Source organism: Diospyros lotus, chromosome 8, assembly GCF_014633365.1.
Source record: "Diospyros lotus cultivar Yz01 chromosome 8, ASM1463336v1, whole genome shotgun sequence".
In the NCBI taxonomy this organism is placed as follows: Eukaryota; Viridiplantae; Streptophyta; class Magnoliopsida; order Ericales; family Ebenaceae; genus Diospyros; species Diospyros lotus.
The window spans coordinates 21,049,212-21,072,495 of record NC_068345.1 but is presented as its reverse complement, the minus strand read 5'-3'; the positions used below and the strand labels follow the sequence as shown (position 1 = coordinate 21,072,495).

Genomic DNA, 23,284 nt, shown 5'->3' with positions numbered 1-23,284 from the left:
TTAACACCGGTTACACCGGGTGTTACAGCTATCCAAATAGTAGCCACAGAAGTCTAAATGTATATCCGAATAGGGCCTAAACACATCCGGATACCTTTATTAAATTCCAGCCAAAGTTGTGATATATTTGTGAGCTTATCCAAATATGTAAATGCTCCATCCGGATGTCCCCTCTATGAAAATAAAGCCTTATCCGAATGAGTTCCTCCCACATCTGGATGCATTTCATATAATTTGATTCATTTGTTCTTATTTTTTTCTAAACATCCGGATGCTACAATATTATGTTCGAATGCCATTTTTTGTTCCAGTGTAGAGCTCCATCCCAATGTGCCTTAGGTTATTTGAATGCTGCTCGAATTTATAAATAAACCATCCAAATACTCCTGTGCTCATCCGGCTATCACTTTCTTGTATACATAAAGCCATATGAATATGTCTATACTCATTTGAATATCTCTAGCTAATTTTACTTATACCATACCCGAATGCCTATATGTAACATCCAAATATCCCTTATGTGTATAAAGTCATATCTAAATATATTCATGTTTCCATCTGAATGCCCCCTCATGAATGTGTATCATCATCTGAATGTGTCTTGAGGAATTCGAATGTCTCTCATATGTATATCTATCCATTCGAATGAATTTCTCCCACATTTGGATGAATTTCATGAAAGTTGATCAAATTATGCTAATTTTTGCCTAAATTTCAGATGCTACAGTGCCCTAATTCGAATGAATTTCCTTATCATCCGAAGGTGCTAGAAATCATCTGAATGTGCCTCTCAAATTCATGGTTTACTGTAGCGAATTTGACCACACTTCATTCTTTTAGGTATATCTCCTTGTGATGATATCCGATTTAAGATCCGTTTGATTCTTTGGAAACTAGACTACATAGGCTTTGATTTGATGTATTATTCAAATGATTTGGTTACATTTTGATCCTATAATAACCCAATTAATTTCTGCTAAGAAATTCATAGCTTACTATTTTCGTGTAATCTGACCACATGATATTCTTTGGCATATGACTTTCTGGTCCCATCTCCGACTTGATGTCCATTTGTTGGAATATAAACTAGACATCCTAGGATTTGTTTTGATATATTACCCACATTATTTAGCTTCATATTGAGTCCGTAATGGCCCCATCAATCTTGGCAAAAAATTTGGAATTTTATTGTTTTAAATTTTGCATTGTTGTAGTTTTTGTGGAATAACTTTTGGTGGATAATCCAACTATGAATCCATTTGTTGTTACCGAAACTAGAGTTCTTGAACTTAAATTTTAAATTTTTTGGGGGGGCAATTGATCAAATATCGAACCCGAGTCAGTCCTTTGAAATCACTCAAAAATTTGAAAATTTAAGGAATCCTTGATATTTAATTCTTTTTGGGTTGCCCATTCTTTCTTATGGTTGAGCTATGAGCATGAATAGAAGTAAATACATACTAGCCAGTTAAATGAATTCAAGGAAATTATATGATGGGAAAAATAGTATGTTAAATGTATAATACTCCTCAAAAGGTGAATTAAGATTTAACCATAAATAGCATCTCCCAAAATTATTTTGGTGATATAAATGATGCTATAAATTGCATCATGAATGTGGTCAATATTATAAAGTAAGATATGCTAGATTTATCTGATAATGGGGAAAGACTCGGTATGGGTGAATGGTATTGAAAGTATTTATATTGGGAAAACAAGGATTTAAATGCATGTGGTTGGAAAATGCATACATGAAGCATAGCCCTGGCATTCACCCATACCGAAAGGGTATCCTAGAGCACCTGGCATGGGATGAGGTGGCCATAGCCCTGCAGGTTGGCTCCATATTTATTTGTGAGATTCTATTTACATGATGCACTTTTGCATATGTTGAATGATAGCCTGTGAGACTGCGAGATTTGATACTGACATTGAAATTTTATGCACATTTGCATAGTGGTACATGGTGGCATGATAGATTTGAATTTGAATTGATAAATTCATAAATTATGAATCTTGTACATAACTATGGAGTCCTTGATTACTCTTTTTGGTGTCATCATGTTCTTTGTTACTCGAACTTGCTAAACCTTATGGTTCACTTGATTTTCTTTTCCATTCTAGGTAAAGGAAAGGGAGTGTTTGGGGGTGATAGGGCTTAATTGTATATATATTTTTATCTATTTTTTATCTGAACCTTGTGTTAATTTTCTTACATAAATGTGTGTTTATATGAATTTTATATTATTTTAATCTCTTTTTGTAGGAACTCGGCAAAGGAAATTAATTTGAAGATTTGGGCGTAAAAGGAAAAATATATATATTATAAAATTATTTTTAAAATAAATAAATAAATATTTTAAATAATTAATATTATAATATAATTAAAATTATTATATTTAATAGTATATTCAATATTATATATATTATTTTATATATTATAATAAAATAACTATTATATTTATATGTTAATCGACAGTGAGGCATGAATGTGGAGATTAGGGCTCCATGTGCATGTATATATTTATATTATTATAATATTTAAAGGGGCTAGATTTTTTGGATGGCTTGGGGCATATGTATATATATATATATAATAATAAGATATTATGGAGGAGGGCATATGGAATTAGGAGGAGGTTTTCTACGGCACACAGTGAGAAATTGTTAGGGATTCTGAACGCGACACGCAAAAGGGAAAATTAGAGATTTGGAACAGAAGAGAGGAAGCGGCCGAGCACTGGAAGCACGCATAGTGACGAAGAAATTGAAGCCGCGGACACACAAAAGAATTGAGCGTAGCCGTTTTAGATCTGGGACAGGGAGCCTTTCTCAGTTTCATTTATTTAATTTCTGTTTTATTTTTATTTTAATAATGTCTAGTTAATTTATTTTAACTAGGGTTTGCATAGATTTTAATTCTGGAATTATGTGAGTATTTGTTTGGTTCGATTCAAAACCAATTATTATTTGCGTGAGGAATTTATATTGTTGCGTTTAATGCTTTAAAAGATTGGCCACCTTTTAATGATTCAATGATTTATGCATGACTGACTAAAGGATTGTTATAAATTAGATCCATAGGCAATATAAATCACATGCTTGACTATGAGATCGAAAGATGATTAGCTCATGTGTGGGAATCGAGGAAGCTTAGTGAGTCAAATCCCCTTCCGAGATTAGAGGTTTTCAAAGAACTTAATGCTTATTTATTTCGTTGATATCTGCTCAGAAATCTGACAGTGAAATTGAATTAATAAAGGATTAATATGACTTGAAAAAGCTTATTAATTAATTAAGGGAAATCCACCATCACATGTAAATAATTATAAAATACTGTAAGGGTATTTGTGGTTTTGAATCGGCTTGAATAAATAGTTACATGACCCAGATTAAATGAAATCTAAACCCTAGTGCATTTATTAATTAATTTTTCTCACAAAGAATTTAGTTTTTCATTTATTTTTATTTTTATTCATCCGATTAATTAATTAGTTCAACTTAGGTTAAGTTAAAATTGTTTTGGTATTATGATCTAGTCCTCATGGGATCGACATCTTTTCATCACTATATGCATATTTGACTAGGGTGCACTTGCCCGAATTAATTGTGCATAAATCACACATCAAGTTTTGGGCGCCGTTGCCGGGGACTAGTTTATTGCATATCAGAACTTCATGAGTTAGCTTTAGATTGAACATGTATATATTTTATTTTCCCTTTCAGATTAATTTTTCTTTATTTAATTTATTTATGATTATTTTTATTTTTCTTTACCTTTTATGAAATTGTTTATTTTTAATTTTTAATTCTTAACTTTTTTAGGAGATGGTGCCCAACGATTATCAATGGGGCAATGAGGGAACGAATACAAAGGGAGTTGACTTTTATAACTTTGATCATATCACTGCCTTATCTATTCAAATAGCTACATTAAATAAGAATGTGAAAAATTTAAAGTTTTCAACAATGAATGTTTCTCCTTCTTATTTTCTTTCTTGTGAGCTTTGTGGGCAAGGGGGACACATTAGTGTTGATTGTCAAGTAGGAAATCCTTTTTGTTCTTCCTCTGAACACACTGATTTTATTTCTTATGGTGGCAACAGGTCCGATTTGAATTCTTACTCCGACACTTACAATCCTGGATGGTGGAGCCATCCTAATTTTTTGGGGGGTAATGATCAACAACAAGAGCCTCCATGTTTTCAACAGCATCAAAATCCATAAGAAGAAAAGTCAAACTTGGAGGACATGATGGAAAAATTTATCAATAGTACGAAGGCAAGACTTCAAAGCATGGAAACTCAAATTGGACAACTTGCTCAAACAATTTTGGAAAAGCCACAAGGAGGAACACTTAACAATATTGAGGAGAATCCAAGGGAACAAGTACAAGCCACCATTTTGCAAAGTGAAAAAGAACTTGAAAAAGAAGAAAAAAATGTTGAGCATACAAAAGAGGAAGAAAGTCAAGATGTTGAAATCAAAGAAGAAGATCGTGGGTCATCAATGGAGAAAAAAGGGAGTTCTTCTACTCTTAATTTAAAATCTTTTGAAACCCCTATTCCTTTTTCAAAAATATTTCTTGTGACTAATTTGGTTCAACAATCTATTAAATGTTTAAAGAGGTTTAAAAAGTTTCATATTAACATCCCTTTGCTTTATGCTATTTCTCTTATTCCCAATTATGACAAAGTTTTGAAGGAAATAAGGGCAAAGAAGAGAAAATTGGAGGAATTTCAACCTCCTTGAAGAATGAGATATAGTCACGCTAATGACTATAAAGAAGCACTTTATGGGAGGCAACTCATTCGAAATATTATTTATTTATTTTTTTTATTTCTTTCAATTTTTAGAATATTCTTGGATTGATTTTTTTATTTCATTTTGTTTTCTTTTTAGGACTTGTTGAATGAAGAAATCCGGTATCTCTTCGTCAAAAGAATAAGGCCAACAATCTTCAAGCATTTCAAGAAGGCCTACGTCAGGGGAGTATTGCTTTTCTTTTCTTCTTTTCTTATTTTTAAACATTGGGGACAATGTTTAATTTAAGTGTGGGGGTGGGAAATTCAATAATTCTCAATTTTTTTGATTGCCAAAGAAAAAAAAGAAGAAATATATAATGTGCATGAATGATGATTTTCTTTAAAAAAATGTTTTATTTCATATTTAAGCCGATTTCATGTTTCCAATATTACCTTTGGTTCAATGCATAGTTAAATCAAAATTGGAAATTTTTCGATTTGATTATTGATTCTGGATTTAACAGTGCTAAGGAAAAGGAATTGATTATGCCAGATTATCATGATTGTTGAAATATATGCTTCTTAATAAAATTCATGGGATTTTGTGATTATGCATGATTGATTATGTGAGAATAATATTGTGATTACTTCTCGAAACTAGGCCTAAACAGAGTTGAAGTAAAATGGGATGATGAAAAAAAAAAAGAGAAAAAGTTGTTATTGTTATTTATCTACTCCTATGTTTTGAGCTACTTAGTAGTAACTGGGGGTTGACAGTATGCTCCTGCATCATCCTTCACGTCAAACGGTAGTTCAAAATATGAGTATGCAAATGCATTCTACGCAATTATTTAAGGGAGTAGTCGGGTGTCTTCATCACAAAATGTCGACATTCGCTTCAAAAACCAAGTAATGCTTAGAAAAGATTGATTTAAAAAAACAAAAAAATCATTCCTGTTACTCCTTATGTTTGTAGTAGTAGAGAGAAATAATTGCAAGAAAACTATTACATGATTTAATTGTGTTAGTTGCAATGTTTTATGAATTAATTTTGAAGTATGCATGGCATCAAAAGTGATGATTTTACATGACTAATTCTTTCAATTAATACTTTTGGATTTAGAGTTGATATGATAATATAGATGGTATCCAATTTTGTAATTAATTATGCGTTGATATGTTATTGGAATTCTTGATTTTGGCCTAGCATGAAATTGAAATGTTTATTTTATGTTTCTTCTCTACTTTGCTTGAGGACAAGCAAAAGGTTAAATGTGGGGTATTTGATAGGGCTTAATTGTATATATATTTTTATCTATTTTTATCTTAACCTTGTGTTAATTTTCTTACATAAATGTGTGTTTATATGAATTTTATATTATTTTAATCTCTTTTTGTAGGAACTCGGCAAAGGAAATTAATTTGAAGATTTGGGCGTAAAAGGAAAAAAAAAATATTATAAAATTATTTTTAAAATAAATAAATAAATATTTTAAATAATTAATATTATAATATAATTAAAATTATTATATTTAATAGTATATTAAATATTATATATATTATTTTATATATTATAATAAAATAACTATTATATATATATATGTTAATCGGCAGTGAGGCGTGAATGTGGAGATTAGGGCTCCATGTGCATGTATATATTTATATTATTATAATATTTAAAGGGGCTAGATTTTTTGGATGGCTTGGGGCATATATATATATATATAATAATAAGATATTATGGAGGAGGGCATATGGAATTAGGAGGAGGTTTTCTACGGCACACAGTGAGAAATTGTTAGGGATTCTGAACGCGACACGCAAAAGGGAAAATTAGAGATTTGGAACAGAAGAGAGGAAGCGGCCGAGCACTGGAAGCACGCATAGTGACGAAGAAATTGAAGCCGCGGACACACAAAAGAATTGAGCGTAGCCGTTTTAGATCTGGGACAGGGAGCCTTTCTCAGTTTCATTTATTTAATTTCTGTTTTATTTTTATTTTAATAATGTCTAGTTAATTTATTTTAACTAGGGTTTGCATAGATTTTAATTCTGGAATTATGTGAGTATTTGTTTGGTTCGATTCAAAACCAATTATTATTTGCGTGAGGAATTTATATTGTTGCGTTTAATGCTTTAAAAGATTGGCCACCTTTTAATGATTCAATGATTTATGCATGACTGACTAAAGGATTGTTATAAATTAGATCCATAGGCAATATAAATCACATGCTTGACTATGAGATCGAAAGATGATTAGCTCATGTGTGGGAATCGAGGAAGCTTAGTGAGTCAAATCCCCTTCCGAGATTAGAGGTTTTCAAAGAACTTAATGCTTATTTATTTCGTTGATATCTGCTCAGAAATCTGACAGTGAAATTGAATTAATAAAGGATTAATATGACTTGAAAAAGCTTATTAATTAATTAAGGGAAATCCACCATCACATGTAAATAATTATAAAATACTGTAAGGGTATTTGTGGTTTTGAATCGGCTTGAATAAATAGTTACATGACCCAGATTAAATGAAATCTAAACCCTAGTGCATTTATTAATTAATTTTTCTCACAAAGAATTTAGTTTTTCATTTATTTTTATTTTTATTCATCCGATTAATTAATTAGTTCAACTTAGGTTAAGTTAAAATTGTTTTGGTATTATGATCTAGTCCTCATGGGATCGACATCTTTTCATCACTATATGCATATTTGACTAGGGTGCACTTGCCCGAATTAATTGTGCATAAATCACACATCAGGGGGCGAGTCCAATGGGACTGCAACCCAAGGGTAGCAGTCTACGGAAATGCATTCTAGCTTGAAAATCCTTATTAGCATTTTGGTGATGCTTGTAATGAAATGATTTTTTTTTTTTATTTTGTTAATTCACACTAGAGCCCCTTATTTATTTTGTATGGCCTTCGAGCCTAGACTTACGAGGTATTGGAAATGTAACTGAACCCTTCTTAGGTTTCTGTTGCTAGCAGTGAAATGAGTTGTTAGTGTTAAAATGGTCTTGTTCTTTATCATTATTGTGATAACTTCCTTTTGAATATCCTATGCAAGCAGGAGTATTCGAGGGTGGCCTTTACAATAACTATGCCAAGAATTAGTGTGGTGTGATTGAGATGACACATCGAAACTCCATCCGACATCAAAAACACTTTCCAATCATGTGTACCATGGCTAGAGATTTCTCCAATTAAAACCACCACTAATTTCATAGGATGTTTACCTCACGTAGGAGGTCGATGAATTCCATTAGCAATCACCTATCTCCATACGCCACTACATAGGGATCACACAGTGTATCTCCCACTTGATAACTGGATAATTCTTAGCAAAGACAAATCTCTAGCATCGACATACAAGATAATTGTATTGCCATAGGTCTAAGGACCAATAACACAATTGAAGTCTGTGATATATTATAGATCTTCTTAGCCATATAATCCATCATGTGTGCCACATTCGGCAAATGTTTAATTAACATTTACCCACATGTCTACTATATCCATTACATGAATTATGGTATGCGACTTACCATCATTTATCAGTAGTATCTCAAACTAATCAAAGGTAGTATCCCATGTGCCAGTCCATAATCGATTAATCATAACCCACTTTTGAAAAATCTAAGGATTAGGAATTAACCTTTAAGAAAACCTTAATTCAAAAGTCTTTGTCACATATTCATAACACTTAAGAATAAGACTATAGTCGAAAAATCTAAAGGCTCATTCATATGATTGATTGGAGAGGTACGAATGAAGATATGATCTTAAAATATAAAAATATATTTTATTATATTTGCAATAATTACATCATCAGTCCCATAATTACAGTCATTAGATGCCATCTAAATCTAGTATTAGGGCACTAATACTAACAATCTTCCACTTGCACTAATGTTGATTTGTAAGCTATAGATCCTCATTGCATCGTTGCCTGGTATCTAATACCCATCTTCTCAAGATGATTTTGTGATATTGCTTTGGTTAGTAGGTCTGTGACATTCTCTATTGACGCGATCTTCCATTCTGCATATCTCCACGTGCTATGATTTCTTGGATCAAATGTAATCGTCGCTTGATGTGCTTGGATTTTTGGTGAGACTTAGGTTCCTTGGTTTGTGCAATATGCTCATTATTATCGCAATATAAAGATATTGACAACTCAATGGATGAAACCACTACCAATTCAGTAATGGACTTCCTCATCCAAACAACCTCATTTGCAGCATTGCATGTTGTAATATATTCGGCTTTCATAGTGGAGTCCGCAGTTATTTCTTTCTTGGAACTCTTCCAATTAATTGCCCCTTCATTACAAACAAACAAAAACCCAAATGTAAACTTTCTGTCATCCATATCAGATTGAAAATCTAAATCTGTGAATCCGTCAACACGGAGTTTAGCTTCTCCATATACCAGTATCAAATCCTTAGTCCTTCTCAAGTACTTAAGGATACACTTTACTACTATCCAGTGTTCTAAACCTGAATTGGATTGATATCTGCTCGTGACACTCATAGTATATGAGATATCTAGTCATGTACATAGCATAACATACATCAGACTACCTACAACCGATGCATAGGGAATCTTTTCCACGTTCTCTATCTTTCGGGTGTCTTGGGAGACATCCCTTTAGAGAAATGAATTCCATAACTGAAAGATATGAAACCCTTCTTGGAATTTTCCATGCTAAATTTTTTTAACATCTTTTCTATGTATAGATTCTGGGAGAGATCTATTAATCTCCTCGCTCTATCTCTATAAACGCAAATTCCCAAGATATAGATCATATGTCCTAGATCCTTCATGCAGAACTTATTGGATAACCATAATTTTATTGATATCAACATGCTAACGTCATTTCCCATTAAGAGGATGTCATCCACATATAAGATCAGGAAGGCTCGTGCGCTCCTATTGGCTTTCTTGTACATACAAAATTCATCCAAATTTCTAATGAAACCAAACTCTTTAACTTCATTATCAGAATGAATGTTCCAAGTTCTAGAGGCTTGCTTAAGACCATAAATAGATCTCTTAAGCTTGCACACCTAATTGGCATTGGAAAACTCAAAATCACAAGATTGTTCCATTAATATATCTTTCTCAAGATAACCATTCAGGAATGTTGTTCTGATATCCATTTTCCAAATTTCATAATCATAGTGTGCTGCTATGGCTAGCATCATTCTGATGGATTTAAGCATCATGACTTGCAAAAACATCTCCTCATAGTCAATACCATGTTTTTGACGATATCCTTTCACCACTAGTCGTGGTTTGAAGGTCTGCACCTTTCCATCAGAACCAATCTTTCTCTTATAGATCCATTTGCACCCTATAGGAACTATTCTTTCAGGTGGATCTACAAGATTCCAGACTTGGTTGGAATACATAGATTCCATTTTTGATTACATAGCTTTTAACCATTTCTTAGAGTCAATGTTTGACATCGCCTCTTCGTAGTTAGTAGGATCAACATCTTGACCACTGTCTTTATACAGGAATGCTTCTTGTATCTCCTCCATGATAAAACCATATCATTCCGAATGACAAGATACTCTACTAGATCTACGAGCGTCATGTGGAACGACACTAATTGGACCTACTGGCTCAGGATAGGCTTCCTGACTAGGCATGATTTTGAGGCTCAAAATACACCTCTTCTAGCTTCACTTTCTTTCTGATGCTTCCTTCTTGAAGAAACTATTTCTTAAAGAATATAGCATCCCTACTGACCAAAACTCTTTGATCATTAGAAAAGTAGAAATAGTATCCCTTACAATAAAGATGAAACCCTACAAATCTACCCTTATCAGATCTAGACTCTAGCTTATTTGTCTTGAGCTTCTTAATAAAGGCTGGACAACCCCAGATCTTAACATGGTTAAGACTAGGCGATCTCCCATACCATATCTTATATGGTGTATTCTCGACAATCTTTCTTGGAGCTCTATTAAGGAGATATATGGCGGTGGATAATGCATAACTCCACAATGATAATGGTAGATCGACAAAGGGGATCATTAAACGTACCATGTTCAACAGGGTACGGTTTCTTCTCTTAGAAATACCATTCAACTATAGAGTAGCAAGAAGAGATAACTGGGATATAATGCCTTTGGACTTGAGGTAGTCAAGGATTCTCCACCTTGATCTGATTAGAGTATTTTGATACTATTTTCGATCTGGTTCTCTACTTTAGCCTTAAACTCTTTGAACTTTTCAAAGGTTTTAAACTTATACTTCATCAAGTACACATAACCATATCGTGATAAATTATCAGTAAAGGTTATGAAGTGGTGAAAACCACCTCTTTCCATTACAGAGAACAGCTCACAGACATCTGTGTGGATTAACCCTAACAATTCACTAGCTCTCCCACTTTGTCCAACAAAAGGTAACTTAGCCATTTTCCCAAGGAGGCAGGATTCGCAAGTTGTCCCCGGTTCAGAACCTACTAGATCAATTAATGCTCTTTTGGCCAATTCATAAATCTTTCTCTTGTTAATGTGGCCAAGTCTCAGATGACATAAGTGTTTGGGGTCAATACCGTTATCACGAGAATGCTTCCCACTGCTAGTAGATGTAACATTTACATCCCTCTATCTGACACTCTCATGCAACTCTAATATGTAAAGACCATTCACCATAATGCCCATGCTAACCATCTCATTGCCATAATAAATATGATATGCATTTCTTGAAAAAAATAATTCATAATTGTCTTGTACAAGCCTTGGAATGGACACTACATTTTGAAAAGTATTAGGTAAAAATAAACAGTCTTTTAGAGTTATTACATGCCCAAAATGAAGAGTTACAAAAGTTGTTCCTATAGCTAATGGTTCTACAAGAGCTCAATTCCCCACTTTAAGGACAACTTCTCGCTTCCCAAGTGGCCTACTCCTCTCTAGATCCTACAAGAAAACATAGATATGAAAAGTTGCACCTAAATCAAGAATCCATGAGATGGGAGAATGACCAATAGCATCGATCATCTCAATAACATAGAAAGAAGATATACTTGAACCTTGGTTCTCCAAGAGCTTGACCTCTAAGCTGGAGAGTTAAACTGGGCAGTTTCTCTTGCAATGCCCATCCTTATGACAATGGAAACACTTTCTCTTTGCCTTCTTCTCTTTGTGCTTGGAAATGTCTTTCTTTTGCGCAAGCTTCTTCTTCCTGTTGGAAGAACTTTTTTCCTTTTAGAAGTCTTTGATGATGAAGCTATAGCAAGAACTCCTTGCCTTTTACCCTGTATCTGAGCCTGGGTAGTTGTTAACATATTTAACAACTCAGGGAACAAACATTCAAACTTGTTCATATTGAAGTTAAGTATGAATGGGGCAAATGATTCTGGGAGAGATTGGAGGATCAGGTCAACCTGCAGTTCAACATCCATATAGAATTCTAGTACTTCCAGCTAACTAATCAAATTGATCATCTTCAGTACATGGTCTCCCACATCAGTGTTTTCTACCATCTTGGTTGTGAACAGTTGGTTAGATATCTCATATCTAACTGTTCAACTTTTCTCTCCATAAAGCTCTTGCAGATTCAAAATCATGCTAGTTGCATCAGTCATATGCTCATGCTGACGCTAGAGCTCACTACTCATAGAGGCTAAGTGTTGAGTTTTGGAAAAAAATAACCTTACTGTCTCATTTTTTTATTCACAAGAAAAGCTTGATTTATACAAGCTTATTTACAAGATTAGGAAGCAACTACCTTTAGGAAAGAACCCTAGGATCTATAAAATTTAGGATACGACCAAGATAGGAAACATAAACTAATCTGGAAGATACAATTTTACTTTTAGGAAACAATATATGCAGTCAATTAATCTAGGAAACATATATAATCAATCACCAATCAATCATCAATTAATCAATCACCAATCAGTGATTGACTCATTCATCCATATCAGTTGTAATATTTCCCAATATAGAAACAATACTCTTGCTGTTATTTCCTATTACTTAGGAAAACCCTAGTTGCTAACACTCCCCCTCAAGATTAGGAGTGTATATCTTGCTTACCAATCTTGCTTATCATCCTATTAAACACTGGTGCAGGAAGGCTCTTAGTTAGCATGTCTTCTAATTGATCTTGTGATGAGATGTATGGTGTGCATATCAGCCCACTATCCACTTTCTCTTTGATAAAGTGCCTATCTACTTCAATGTGCTTTGTCCTATCATGTTAAACAGGATTATGAGCGATATTGATTGCAGATTTGTTGTCACAGTAGAGCTTCATAGGCGTAGTTCACTCAATCTTGAGATCATTTAGAAGAATTTTTATCCACAATAATTCACACATACTTAGAGCCATGGAACAAAATTCTGCCTCAGCAGTTGACCAAGCCACCACATTTTGTTTTTTGCTCCTCCATGTTACTAAAGTGCCTCCCAACATAGTACAATAGCAGGAAGTAGATCTTTTATCTACAACAGAGCCTGCATAGTCTGCATCTGTGTAGGCCTCAAGGGTCATAACTTTTCCATTTTTGAACAAAATGCCTCTTCCAGGTGCTCCTTTTAGATGGTGGAGTATTCGATACATAGCTTTAAGATGGAATTCCCCTGGGTTATGAATGAATTGACTAACCACCCCTACAGCATAGGCTATATCTGGTCGAGTATGGGCTAAATATATCAACTTTCCAACCAGCCTTTGGTAAACTCCCTTGTCAACCTTATCTCTTTCTAGAGCTTCTCCCAACTTATGATTTGGGTCAATGGGTGTGTTACTTGATTTGCAGGCTAGCAATCTGGTCTCCTTTAAAAGGTCTACCACATATTTTTGCTAAGATATGAATATACCCTATTTGGAATAAGCCACCTCTATTCCCAAGAAATATTTTAATCTTCCCAAATATTTGATTGAGTCATCCTTTCTTTGTAGTTTCCGATAACAACAATATCATCTACATACACAATTAACATAGTTACTCCCTCTGTGGCTAAATGTTGAATAAAAGGAGTATGGTCTCCTTAGCTTTGTCTATACCCCATGCGAAGCAAAACACTCATGAATCTCCCAAACCAAGCCCGTGGGGATTGTTTGAGTCCATATAGGGCTTTTTTTAGTTTGCATACAACCGACCCTTGTGTGGCTACTTTATAACTTGGTGGTATTTCCATATATACCTCATTCTCTAGGTTACCATGTAAAAATGCATTTTTCATGTCAAACTGATGCAATAGCCAATCTAGATTAGCAGTTAACGAAAGAAGAACTAATTGTATTTAGTTTAGCCACCGGTGCAAAAGTGTCCAAATAGTCTACCCCATACACTTGTGTATATCCCTCGTCTAAAATTCCTTTAGGCAATTTTACCACTTCCCATGTCTGGTTTTTTTCCAAGGCTACCATCTTAGCTTCCATGGTATCCTTCCAATTCTTATTCCCTATAGCTATAGAGAAACTTTTTGGAATAGGGATGGTATGTAGGCTGGTAGGAAAGGATTTATGGGTTATAGACAACTTAGAAAAGGAAAGAAATAGGTGTAATGGATGTTTGGTACAAGTTCTTTTCCCTTTTCTTAAAGTAATGGGCTAATTAAGGTCATAGGTATCTGGCTAGACAATAGGTTTTGTAGAGCTCATATGAGTCATATCAAGAGAATTGGTTGCGAGAATACATGGTGATGACTCTGAAATGGCAGGATTGTCAGTGTTATTCCTGCTTATAGAGATCGTAGGACATATAGGACTTGTAGAGGATGCAGGAGCTTGCATAGGACTAGATTCGATTTTCTTCCTCCTTGAGTATTATAAGGCCCGCTTTCGAGTATTCCCGCTTAGCATAGGATACTGGAAATAAGGTCATTATAGAGATGATATAGAATATAACTGAACTCAAATAACAACTCATTTTATTTCTAGCAGCGAAAATTTAAATAAGATTTAATTACATTTTCAACATCTCATGACTCTAGGCTCGATGGCCAAACAAAATAATAAAAGGCTCAAACACCAATAACATAACAAATCCTCATCAATATAATTTTCACCAAATCACTAACTAGGATATTTGAAGTTAGGACGCATTTCCGTACACCACTATCCCTAGCTCTAGTCCTATTGGACTCGTTGAAAGTTAAGGAAGGTCACTACGGGGCAAGCAGCGTAGTACAAAATTTTGAACCTTACCCTGATCCTAGCGATTGGATCAACGTCGAAATCAAATCATTCACAAACAAATAAATAAATCTAACCTTTAGATTATCGAGTCGTTCGCGGATTCGAGTTGTCCAAGCTTCCGGCCTCTAACTCGTGATACGCAGCACGCGTCTATTGGCAAGGAGAGCGGAATAGGAGTGCTAGCTCCTTCTCCTAACAAGGCTTATGAATGGACGGGAAAAGAATCGATTTTCAACTCTTGAAAACCAACAAAATAAAAGGCTTAATTTGGGCATCCCATAAAGGGCTATTTATAGAGAAGCAACCTCCTAGGATTTCCTAAACCCTAATGGACATGGATTGGGCTAGCCCATTAATCCTAGTCCAACTAAAAATTAAAGTGGCTCAAATCCATTTATAAAATATTTGGCCCAAATCTAATTCAATCCTAAATATTTAATATTTAATATTTGGCCCAAATCTAATTTAGCCCAAATATAATATTTATTATTTAATATTTGACCCAAATCTAATTTAGCCCAAATATTTAATTTAATTTAATATTTGGCCCAAATACTTTATTTAGCCCAAGTATTAAATTAAGTCCAAATTATTAAATTAGAAACTTCTTTCTAATTTAATCAATTGTTATTTTAGGAAACTCTTTCCTTTATAACGACCCCTCGTCATATTGACGTCATTACGTCTGTTTGTTCTTTTCCCGTGAGAACTTACGACGGGACAACTTCTTGCTGAAGTGTCCCACTTAACCATACGTTCGCTTTCCTGGTTTAAGCTAGGGACCGTGCCTATTGCGCATGACTCATTAGGCTCCCGAATATGTTGGCAATGTGTCGGTATGTACACATAAGACAAGATTGGCCTCTAGCAAGGCATCATGCCTACCCAATTATTCAGAAAAATTCATAATCCGCAAATAACCTTTCACGAGCATGGTTACCGTGTAATTTGATCCTTTCGTCAATGTATCCTATGTGATCTCAAGTTGGCAATGTGTTGCTTGATTATTATCACATAAGTCTTTTTTCGGTTATCCGGATATCTTCATTTAATAGAAAGTGAATCAATAACTCCTTATTGATCTCTTTCACTATGGCCATGGATTTAAAGTGAATATCCACCGAAGGCGCCTTAGATACATCATCCTCTATCAAGGGATAGACGAGTCCCATCTTGGCTATGCACCCATCTCCATAAGCCTCACGATATACCCAACGATCGCCCACATGCAGCCTTTGTCTAGGCCCATCGAAACGATGTCAAAGCATACCGGTCTTCTTATGAGATGACCGTGACAACCTCAGGTCCAAGAATTAGTTACACCCATCTCGTATGAGAATTCCATCAACATATAACCAAAATGGATTCTCATGGCGAGTCATGTCTAGTGACACGTTCTCCAACATTGGTTACCTATGTACTTGTCTAGACATCCCCATGCCTATGGGTGTGAGACCCCCATTGCTATCACATAGCAAAAACATAGCACATACAAGTCTTACCGCAATTGTTAATGTCCATTCTTGACATTGCTACGACTTGGGACGTTTAATGATGTCTAGAAACTGTGATGCATCATCTCACATCTTTATTGATTAATCATAGTATACTTCATATGGACTTCTATCTAGTTTCATTCGGTTATTACAATAATAATAAGAAACTAATAGAATGACTTCTTGTGAATTTGAACAACTCCTTATTCAAATAATAAACATGATTACAACTGTCAGTGTACAATATGCCTAATCTGATTGGGTCTAGAGCACCTACACTAACACTCGCCCCTAATAAAACCTTTTGTAAGAAATCAAACCTTTTGATCTTTTCATTAAAACATTGATTCTAACTCCGGGATGCTTGCCTTAGTCCATAAATGGACATTTGCAAGTTACAAATCTTATTTACATGTTTATGAATAACAAAATCATCAGGCTGTGTCATATACACATCCTCGACCAGGTTTCCTTTAAGGAAAGCTGTTTTGTCATCCATCTTCCATAATCCAGAGTCGATGTCAGACATTGCCTCATCATAGGTAGTAGGCTCATCGTTCTCAGCTAGAAGCACGTCTCCATGTGCCGAGATGAGAAATCCATATCTCTCTTGCTCGCGACGAACCCTTATTGACCTACGATGTTCTTGTGTAGAAGGTTGGGGAGTTGACACAACATCTTGTGTCTGATCTTTCTCGGGTTCCTGGAGGGGATTATTTGTTTTTAGTTCGCCTCGAATCTATTCGAGCTTAACATTCCTCCCACTAGCCACAGCATCTAAGAATTCCTTCTCAAGGAATACCACATGCTTGGCAACAAAACACCTTTTGTTCATATGGGTGGTAAAAGTAATATCCATTTGGATATCCCACAAACAAACATCTCATCGATTTGGGTTTTAGTTTATTATTGTTAACACGCTTGACATAAGCTTAACAATCCCAAATCTTAAGAAAAGACAAATTTAGCTTCTTTCCTTTCCATATCTCATATAGAGTCTGAGTAACTGACTTACTTGGAACCCCGTTCAAAACAAAGATCGCGGCGAGGAGTGCGTATCCCCAAAATGAAATAGGGAGTTAAGCGCGACTTATCATGGACCAGACCATGTCCAACAAGGTCCTATTCCTCCTTCAGACACACCATTCATCTCTGATGTTCCAGGTGGAGTCCATTGTGAGAGAATCACATTCTGCTTCATATGATCTAGAAACTCACTATTCAAGTATTCACCACTTCGATTTGATCGAAGTACTTTGATACTTTTCTTAGCTTGTTTCTCTACTTCAAATTTGAATTCTTTGAACTTTTCAAAAGCCTCAGATTTGTGTCCCATAAGATACACATAACCAAAACATGATCTATCATCAGCAAAGGTTATGAAGTAGACATAGCTTGGGTAGACATGGGTCCACACACATCAATGTGCACAAACCCTAGCACTTCTGTGGCCTTCACTCCCTTTACTTTAAAAGGAGACTTAGTCATTTTACCGAGTAAACAAGATTCGCAAGCACCATATGATTCATAATCAAACGTGCCAAGATATCCAACTTTATACAAATTGGATGTGCGGGTCTCATTTATATGGCTAAGGCGACAATGCCATAACACTACAAGAAAAACGAGTTTTAACGACGGGAAAAATCAGTTGTTAAAAGTTGATTTTCAGTCTTTAAAAAGTTGTAACGACGGGAATTTTCCCGTCGTCGGTCGTCGTTATTGCTTCCGAGGATAAAAGTCTTTAATGACGGGAATGATAAACCCGTCGTTAATTGTATTAGCGACCGTATGATTCCCGTCGTTAAAAATAATTATTAACTACCAAATTTAACCCAATAACAACAATATTTCCTATCGTTAAAAATAACTTTTTAGTTATCAAAACACAAACCAATAACGATAATATTTCCTCTCGTTAATAATGTGAACAATTAGCGACGATATGATTCCTATCGTTAAAAAAATATATATTTTTTAATTTTTTTAATTTTTTTTAATAGTATGAAAACAATTGCTAGTCATCAATGACAAAAACATCTTGTTTTGATATAAACCACCAAACCTATATATCATTATCCATATCAAATTGGAATAAAATTTATAAAATTAAACATGTCATTCAAATAATATCAAAGTAATCATTATCCATTAGCATTTGCACACCAAAAGTAGTATATATTTAAGTGTTAATTGCCAATAAATTACACTAAAAAATATGTTCAACTAAAAATAACACTTTGACAATTGTATATACTATTAAAAAAATGTACACCAAAAAAGATATTCAACTAAAAGTAATACTTTAACAATCATATATACTATTCAAAAATGTATAACAAAACATTATATATAGTCATAAAACTGTTCATGTACTCCAAGACAGCAGTTGCTTTCTTTAGAGTCTTATTGTCCCATTGACCTACAAAAAAAAAATAAAACATGAAATTAGAGTCAAAGAAGTGTTCATGTTTTCTTTATAAAATGTTAGAAATAGAATTAACAAAGTCCAAAACGTCTCCATCACAAACTACATAATATACAATCACTAAAATGTACCAAAACATAGAAACCCTTAAATATAGAGTAGATTGAGATGTAGATTAACAAAAACACCAAGCCTTAGTTCTATAGAATGGAGCCACCCATATGAATTCTAATTTGTGAATTATCTTTATCTATGACCATATGCACATTCAACTAGAAGTTTACGTAAAACTGAATTTTTATCTAGCTCCATTAACATTTTAGTAGGTGTTATTCTTTTTTATTTTGATAGTTAGTTTTCTACATTGTTCAGGAAGTATGCTAACAAAAGTGGTTATGCAAAGGGTGAATGGAAAATTATTCGAAGATGTGGATACAGAAAAACAAAATATATGAAAGGCATCGTGCAACTAACAAAGAGCCAATAGCAGCATATCTTGCAAAACATAGCAATCACATTGTGCAAATAAAGAAAAGAAAAAGCAAATCCAGTTAAACCAAGTGATACGAACTACAAGAATTTGAAATGTAAACAAGAAAGAGAAAAAGAAAGTGGCAATATGAAAATCTCAATTAGTTCACAGACCTCTAAGTTTTTGAATGGCAACTGCTTGGGAGACAAAAGAAAACCTTCAATGTTGTTGCCCCCAACCACTTTAATCCTGCCATCACTACAATGCAAAGGAATACAGAGGAAATTTGTATTTAGCTAGAACCCAAATTCAGTGCCACACATTGCCCATTTATTGGGGTATGTGATGCAAAAGTAATGGAATTGATTAAATTTCAAATGCCATTTGAATTTCTACATTTGAAAACCCTTAAGCATTGCATATTCAGACTTGTGTGCTTTTTGCAAACATTAACCAAACTTTGTTTGATTTTACAGTCTACTCCACAACTAACTGCATAAACCTTTTCACTCTCATTGCTATAGCAATTGCCCTTCATTAAATCTTATTCTTAAAATTGTTATTGAAAAAATAGCCATGCTTGGACCAAGAAATTCCCACACTCTTAAGACATTTTAGCCTTTGTTTACTATTAACATCATAATTATTGGTATCTTTCTAATTTTTATATAATTCGAACTTTATGCAGCAACAACAAAAATAAACGGTGAATCACCTAAGATTAATTATCTTATGTGATAATTAATTATCGTATGACCTTTATGACCTCAAAATCTAGGCCCATCATCTTATATTGACCAGCAATATCAAAATCACATTGATAAAATTCACGATACCTTCCCTTAGAAGGGTTATCCCTTCTATAAACCTTTGTTATCTGATACCTTTTAAATGATGTAATACCATTATTCATGGCCACATATCTAGCAAACGAGACAGTTAAGTCATACTGCAATGAACAAAGCTCCCCACCCTGTTCAGCAAACAATTCAGGGGAAAAGGTTAGCTAATCTTTTATGCGCAAACATGTACACATGCATACCAGGAACTACATACTTGGTCGTTACATGGCAACTTTTCTTTCAAGCTTCTGGAATAGTAATCTAAATAGGACTTTAAATAGAGCACTTTTACATCTAATTTGATAAAAAAAAAAAACAACAATAACAATCACAAGTCTTAATACCACTAAGTGAAGTTATTCAATTTGATATTTACTTATTAAATATTTAAAAATTTTGAAAAAGGCCTCTTCCATTATTATTGAGATGTGCATATATAGTCACTTACCACTTCCTGACAGGTATTATATACAAGAATAAGTCATCTAGAAACTTGGAAATATGAAGATTGAAGAAAGAGTATCAACAGTCAAAAATTTCTAGCATAATAAGTTGCAACCCTTCCCCCAATTATAACATCATAATCAGTTATTAGATTCCACTTAATTATATACTTATTAACTCGAGTTCTGCCAGCTATCCTGTATATGAATATAAATTGTAATACGGAAACAAGCATTCTAGTAAGTTCTCTCTTGATAATCATGCATCCTCAATCAATTACTCTTGCCTCTGACATGCAAGCATTCTCTCAAAAATGCCATCAGATGTGCACAGCATTTAACTTGAACGGGGAAACAAAAGCAGAACCCGTGAAGAGAGCTAAAAGCAGCAATGTACAGCCCAATTAACAGCCACTAACAGCTCACTTAACACACATTCCACATGATCCAAGAGATCAAAGTCAATTAACAATGCTCTTAAAAATTAGAATTATACTTGAGAAATGAAAAAGTGCCAGACCCTGATTCCTGCAACCATTAGAAACCTCAATATAATTTCACTTGATGTCTTGAGCTAAACATATTTTACCTGGTCAGCAAGATCATAAATCAACTTTGAATCATCCCCATACTTTCCCATCAGAGTTTCTCCCAATTCAAAGGCAGGAGTATCCAGGGCAGTGGCACCATGCCTCTTGAAAACTTCCGTTATAATTGAGAATGCTTTCTCCCTTATGGCCATTTGCTCTTTTGCAAAATCACGAGTACCCTAATGTATGTCAAAACAATGATAAATATAAAAATGCTGCAAGGTTAGTAGTTTGAAAAGAACTGGACTAGGACTAATTAAGAAGGAACAAAATAAATAAAAGCTTTATACAAAAGCATACTAGATAAAAGAAACTGGACAATGAAAAGCTAGTCAACCTATAGACATTTTGGTATGCCTAAAGAAGATCTAGTATTCCTACCCAACTCATTGGCTCTTTAATGGTTGTAGGGCATTTTAGTATTTCTTTTGCACTTTTCTCCCCAAAAAAAGAATTCAAAATTTTATGACCAATAGCTCAGCCACCATCACCCCCTATGGAAAACATTTTTATCTTCTAGAATTATATATTTTTTATACCATTTCTGAAGAAGTTAATTTGTGATAATTTAGTTCTTGGACTCCTTGCTAAGACATGGTAAAAACACAATTAAGTAAAGTGGAACTCTACCATCCCTCACATACCCATAAATGAGAACTCCAGCCCTTACAGAGCATATTGTACAGCAACTATACATCACAATACCCTGCAATCATATGACAGAGGGCTTGAATTGGTTCTGTTCAGTTGTCATATATGACAGTGGTGCCTCAAACCAACGTGAAATTAAAGTTGATGTTTGAGTACTCAAGATCATATATCAGAGTCAAGACCTAGACAATGAGCTAAAATGTAGGACTAGTCTACAACACTCCAAATAAAACATATATAATACGAAACAAATTATTCTACAAATTTTTAGGTTACGATTGTCAACATTAACAACCTATTTATAATAACACAATCAAATGTACGACAAAAAATTAGTGTTCCTAGTGGGTTAAAGTAATCATAACTTAAGCATCCCAATTTAGTATTTAACACTGGAGAGTGACCTGCCACACACATCCTAACACCACAACTCAATTAACTTCTTAATACTAACTAAAATTTTCTTGAGGCATCAACTATATATCCATGTTGAGTGAATTAAATGCTTATAATCAGAAAACCCATTAAAAAAAAAAAAAACATAGTGGTAAAAGTGAATTAGAGAGTACCAACTTTGTCATTGATTGCGCATTCCAGGGGGTACAATGTCGCCAAGGAGTCCTTCATCAGTGGGACGCTGTGGATTTGGCTCAGCTAGCACGTTGGGTTCTCTTGGAACCTAGTACGATTTTGGTGCACTAGATGAACCTTGTTGAGGAAATTGTACTCTTGGGAAATATAACTGTGAGGCTGAAGGAGTCAACGAGCTTGCAAAGGCAGCTTCATGACTGATTAATCCACCTCTAGGGAATCCAATAGAATGGTGACAGTGCTGGCCTTCATAAGTCGTGATCACAATAGCTGGATCTTTAGAAGAGCCTTCAACTTTTTTCTTCACTGTGCATTTGCTGTTTGTACAGCGATAGTAGCTCCTGCAAGATATGTGCACAATGATGGGGGTGCATAGATACGTCTACATATATATATATATATACAGGGTGAGAGAGAGAGAGAGAGAGAGAAACCTGGAGAGACGAGCGCGCTGAGGAGGCAGAGGCGATCGAGAAAAGCCCGCGATGGCAATGTTGAGGCGACGGAGGCGTTGAGGCAGCAGAAGCGATAGAGGGAGGCGGGTGGGAATGCAGGGGAAAGAGATTTGGGAATTAGGGATTGGGGGGAAAGAGATTTGGGAATGCAGGGGGAAAAGGCGAGGCAACTCCCCCAAACATTTTGGTGTTTTTTTTATTTTTTAAAAATATTAAATTGTTAATTAATAAAATTTAAAATAATTTATAAAAATAATATTAATAATTATTTGATTGATAAAAATAAAATAATTTAAGATTATGATAATTGATCAAATAATTTAAATGATTGTATTAAATTAATAATTATTTAAAAATAAAATTATATTATAAATAAATCTAATAATTATAATAAATTAGTT

General features: G+C 34.3%; 1 protein-coding gene across 4 annotated transcripts; it reads right to left on the bottom strand.

The window, feature by feature from the left end:
- Positions 1-18,686: 18,686 nt before the first annotated feature.
- LOC127808996 (histidine--tRNA ligase, cytoplasmic-like) lies at positions 18,687-22,926 on the bottom strand. Of its 4 annotated transcripts, none has more exons than XM_052347769.1 (6): positions 22,863-22,926; positions 22,407-22,769; positions 21,186-21,365; positions 20,148-20,284; positions 19,485-19,569; positions 18,687-18,833 (listed from the first exon to the last, which is right to left on the bottom strand). In XM_052347769.1, exons 2-6 carry the CDS (start codon positions 22,416-22,418, stop codon positions 18,810-18,812), a joined length of 438 nt encoding a protein of 145 aa, XP_052203729.1. In that variant the 5' UTR covers positions 22,419-22,769; positions 22,863-22,926; the 3' UTR covers positions 18,687-18,809. The 4 variants fall into 4 exon arrangements, 3 of the variants coding, with proteins under 3 accessions (XP_052203729.1, XP_052203728.1, XP_052203730.1); XM_052347768.1 differs by having other exon boundaries at positions 22,411-22,769; XM_052347770.1 differs by having other exon boundaries at positions 20,196-20,284; positions 22,411-22,769.
- Positions 22,927-23,284: the final 358 nt, after the last annotated feature.

What these genes read in the sequence shown, in the direction of transcription:
- LOC127808996 (XM_052347768.1), bottom strand. Translation starts at nt 22,464, where the DNA reads ATGAAGGACTCCTTGGCGACATTGTACCCCCTGGAATGCGCAATCAAT. An exon ending in TTTATGATCTTGCTGACCAG is followed by an intron (nt 20,285 to 21,185) that starts GTAAAATATGTT and finishes TTTGCTGAACAG; the next exon opens with GGTGGGGAGCTTTGTTCATT. An exon ending in GATAACCCTTCTAAGGGAAG is followed by an intron (nt 19,570 to 20,147) that starts GTATCGTGAATT and finishes TTTGCATTGTAG; the next exon opens with TGATGGCAGGATTAAAGTGG.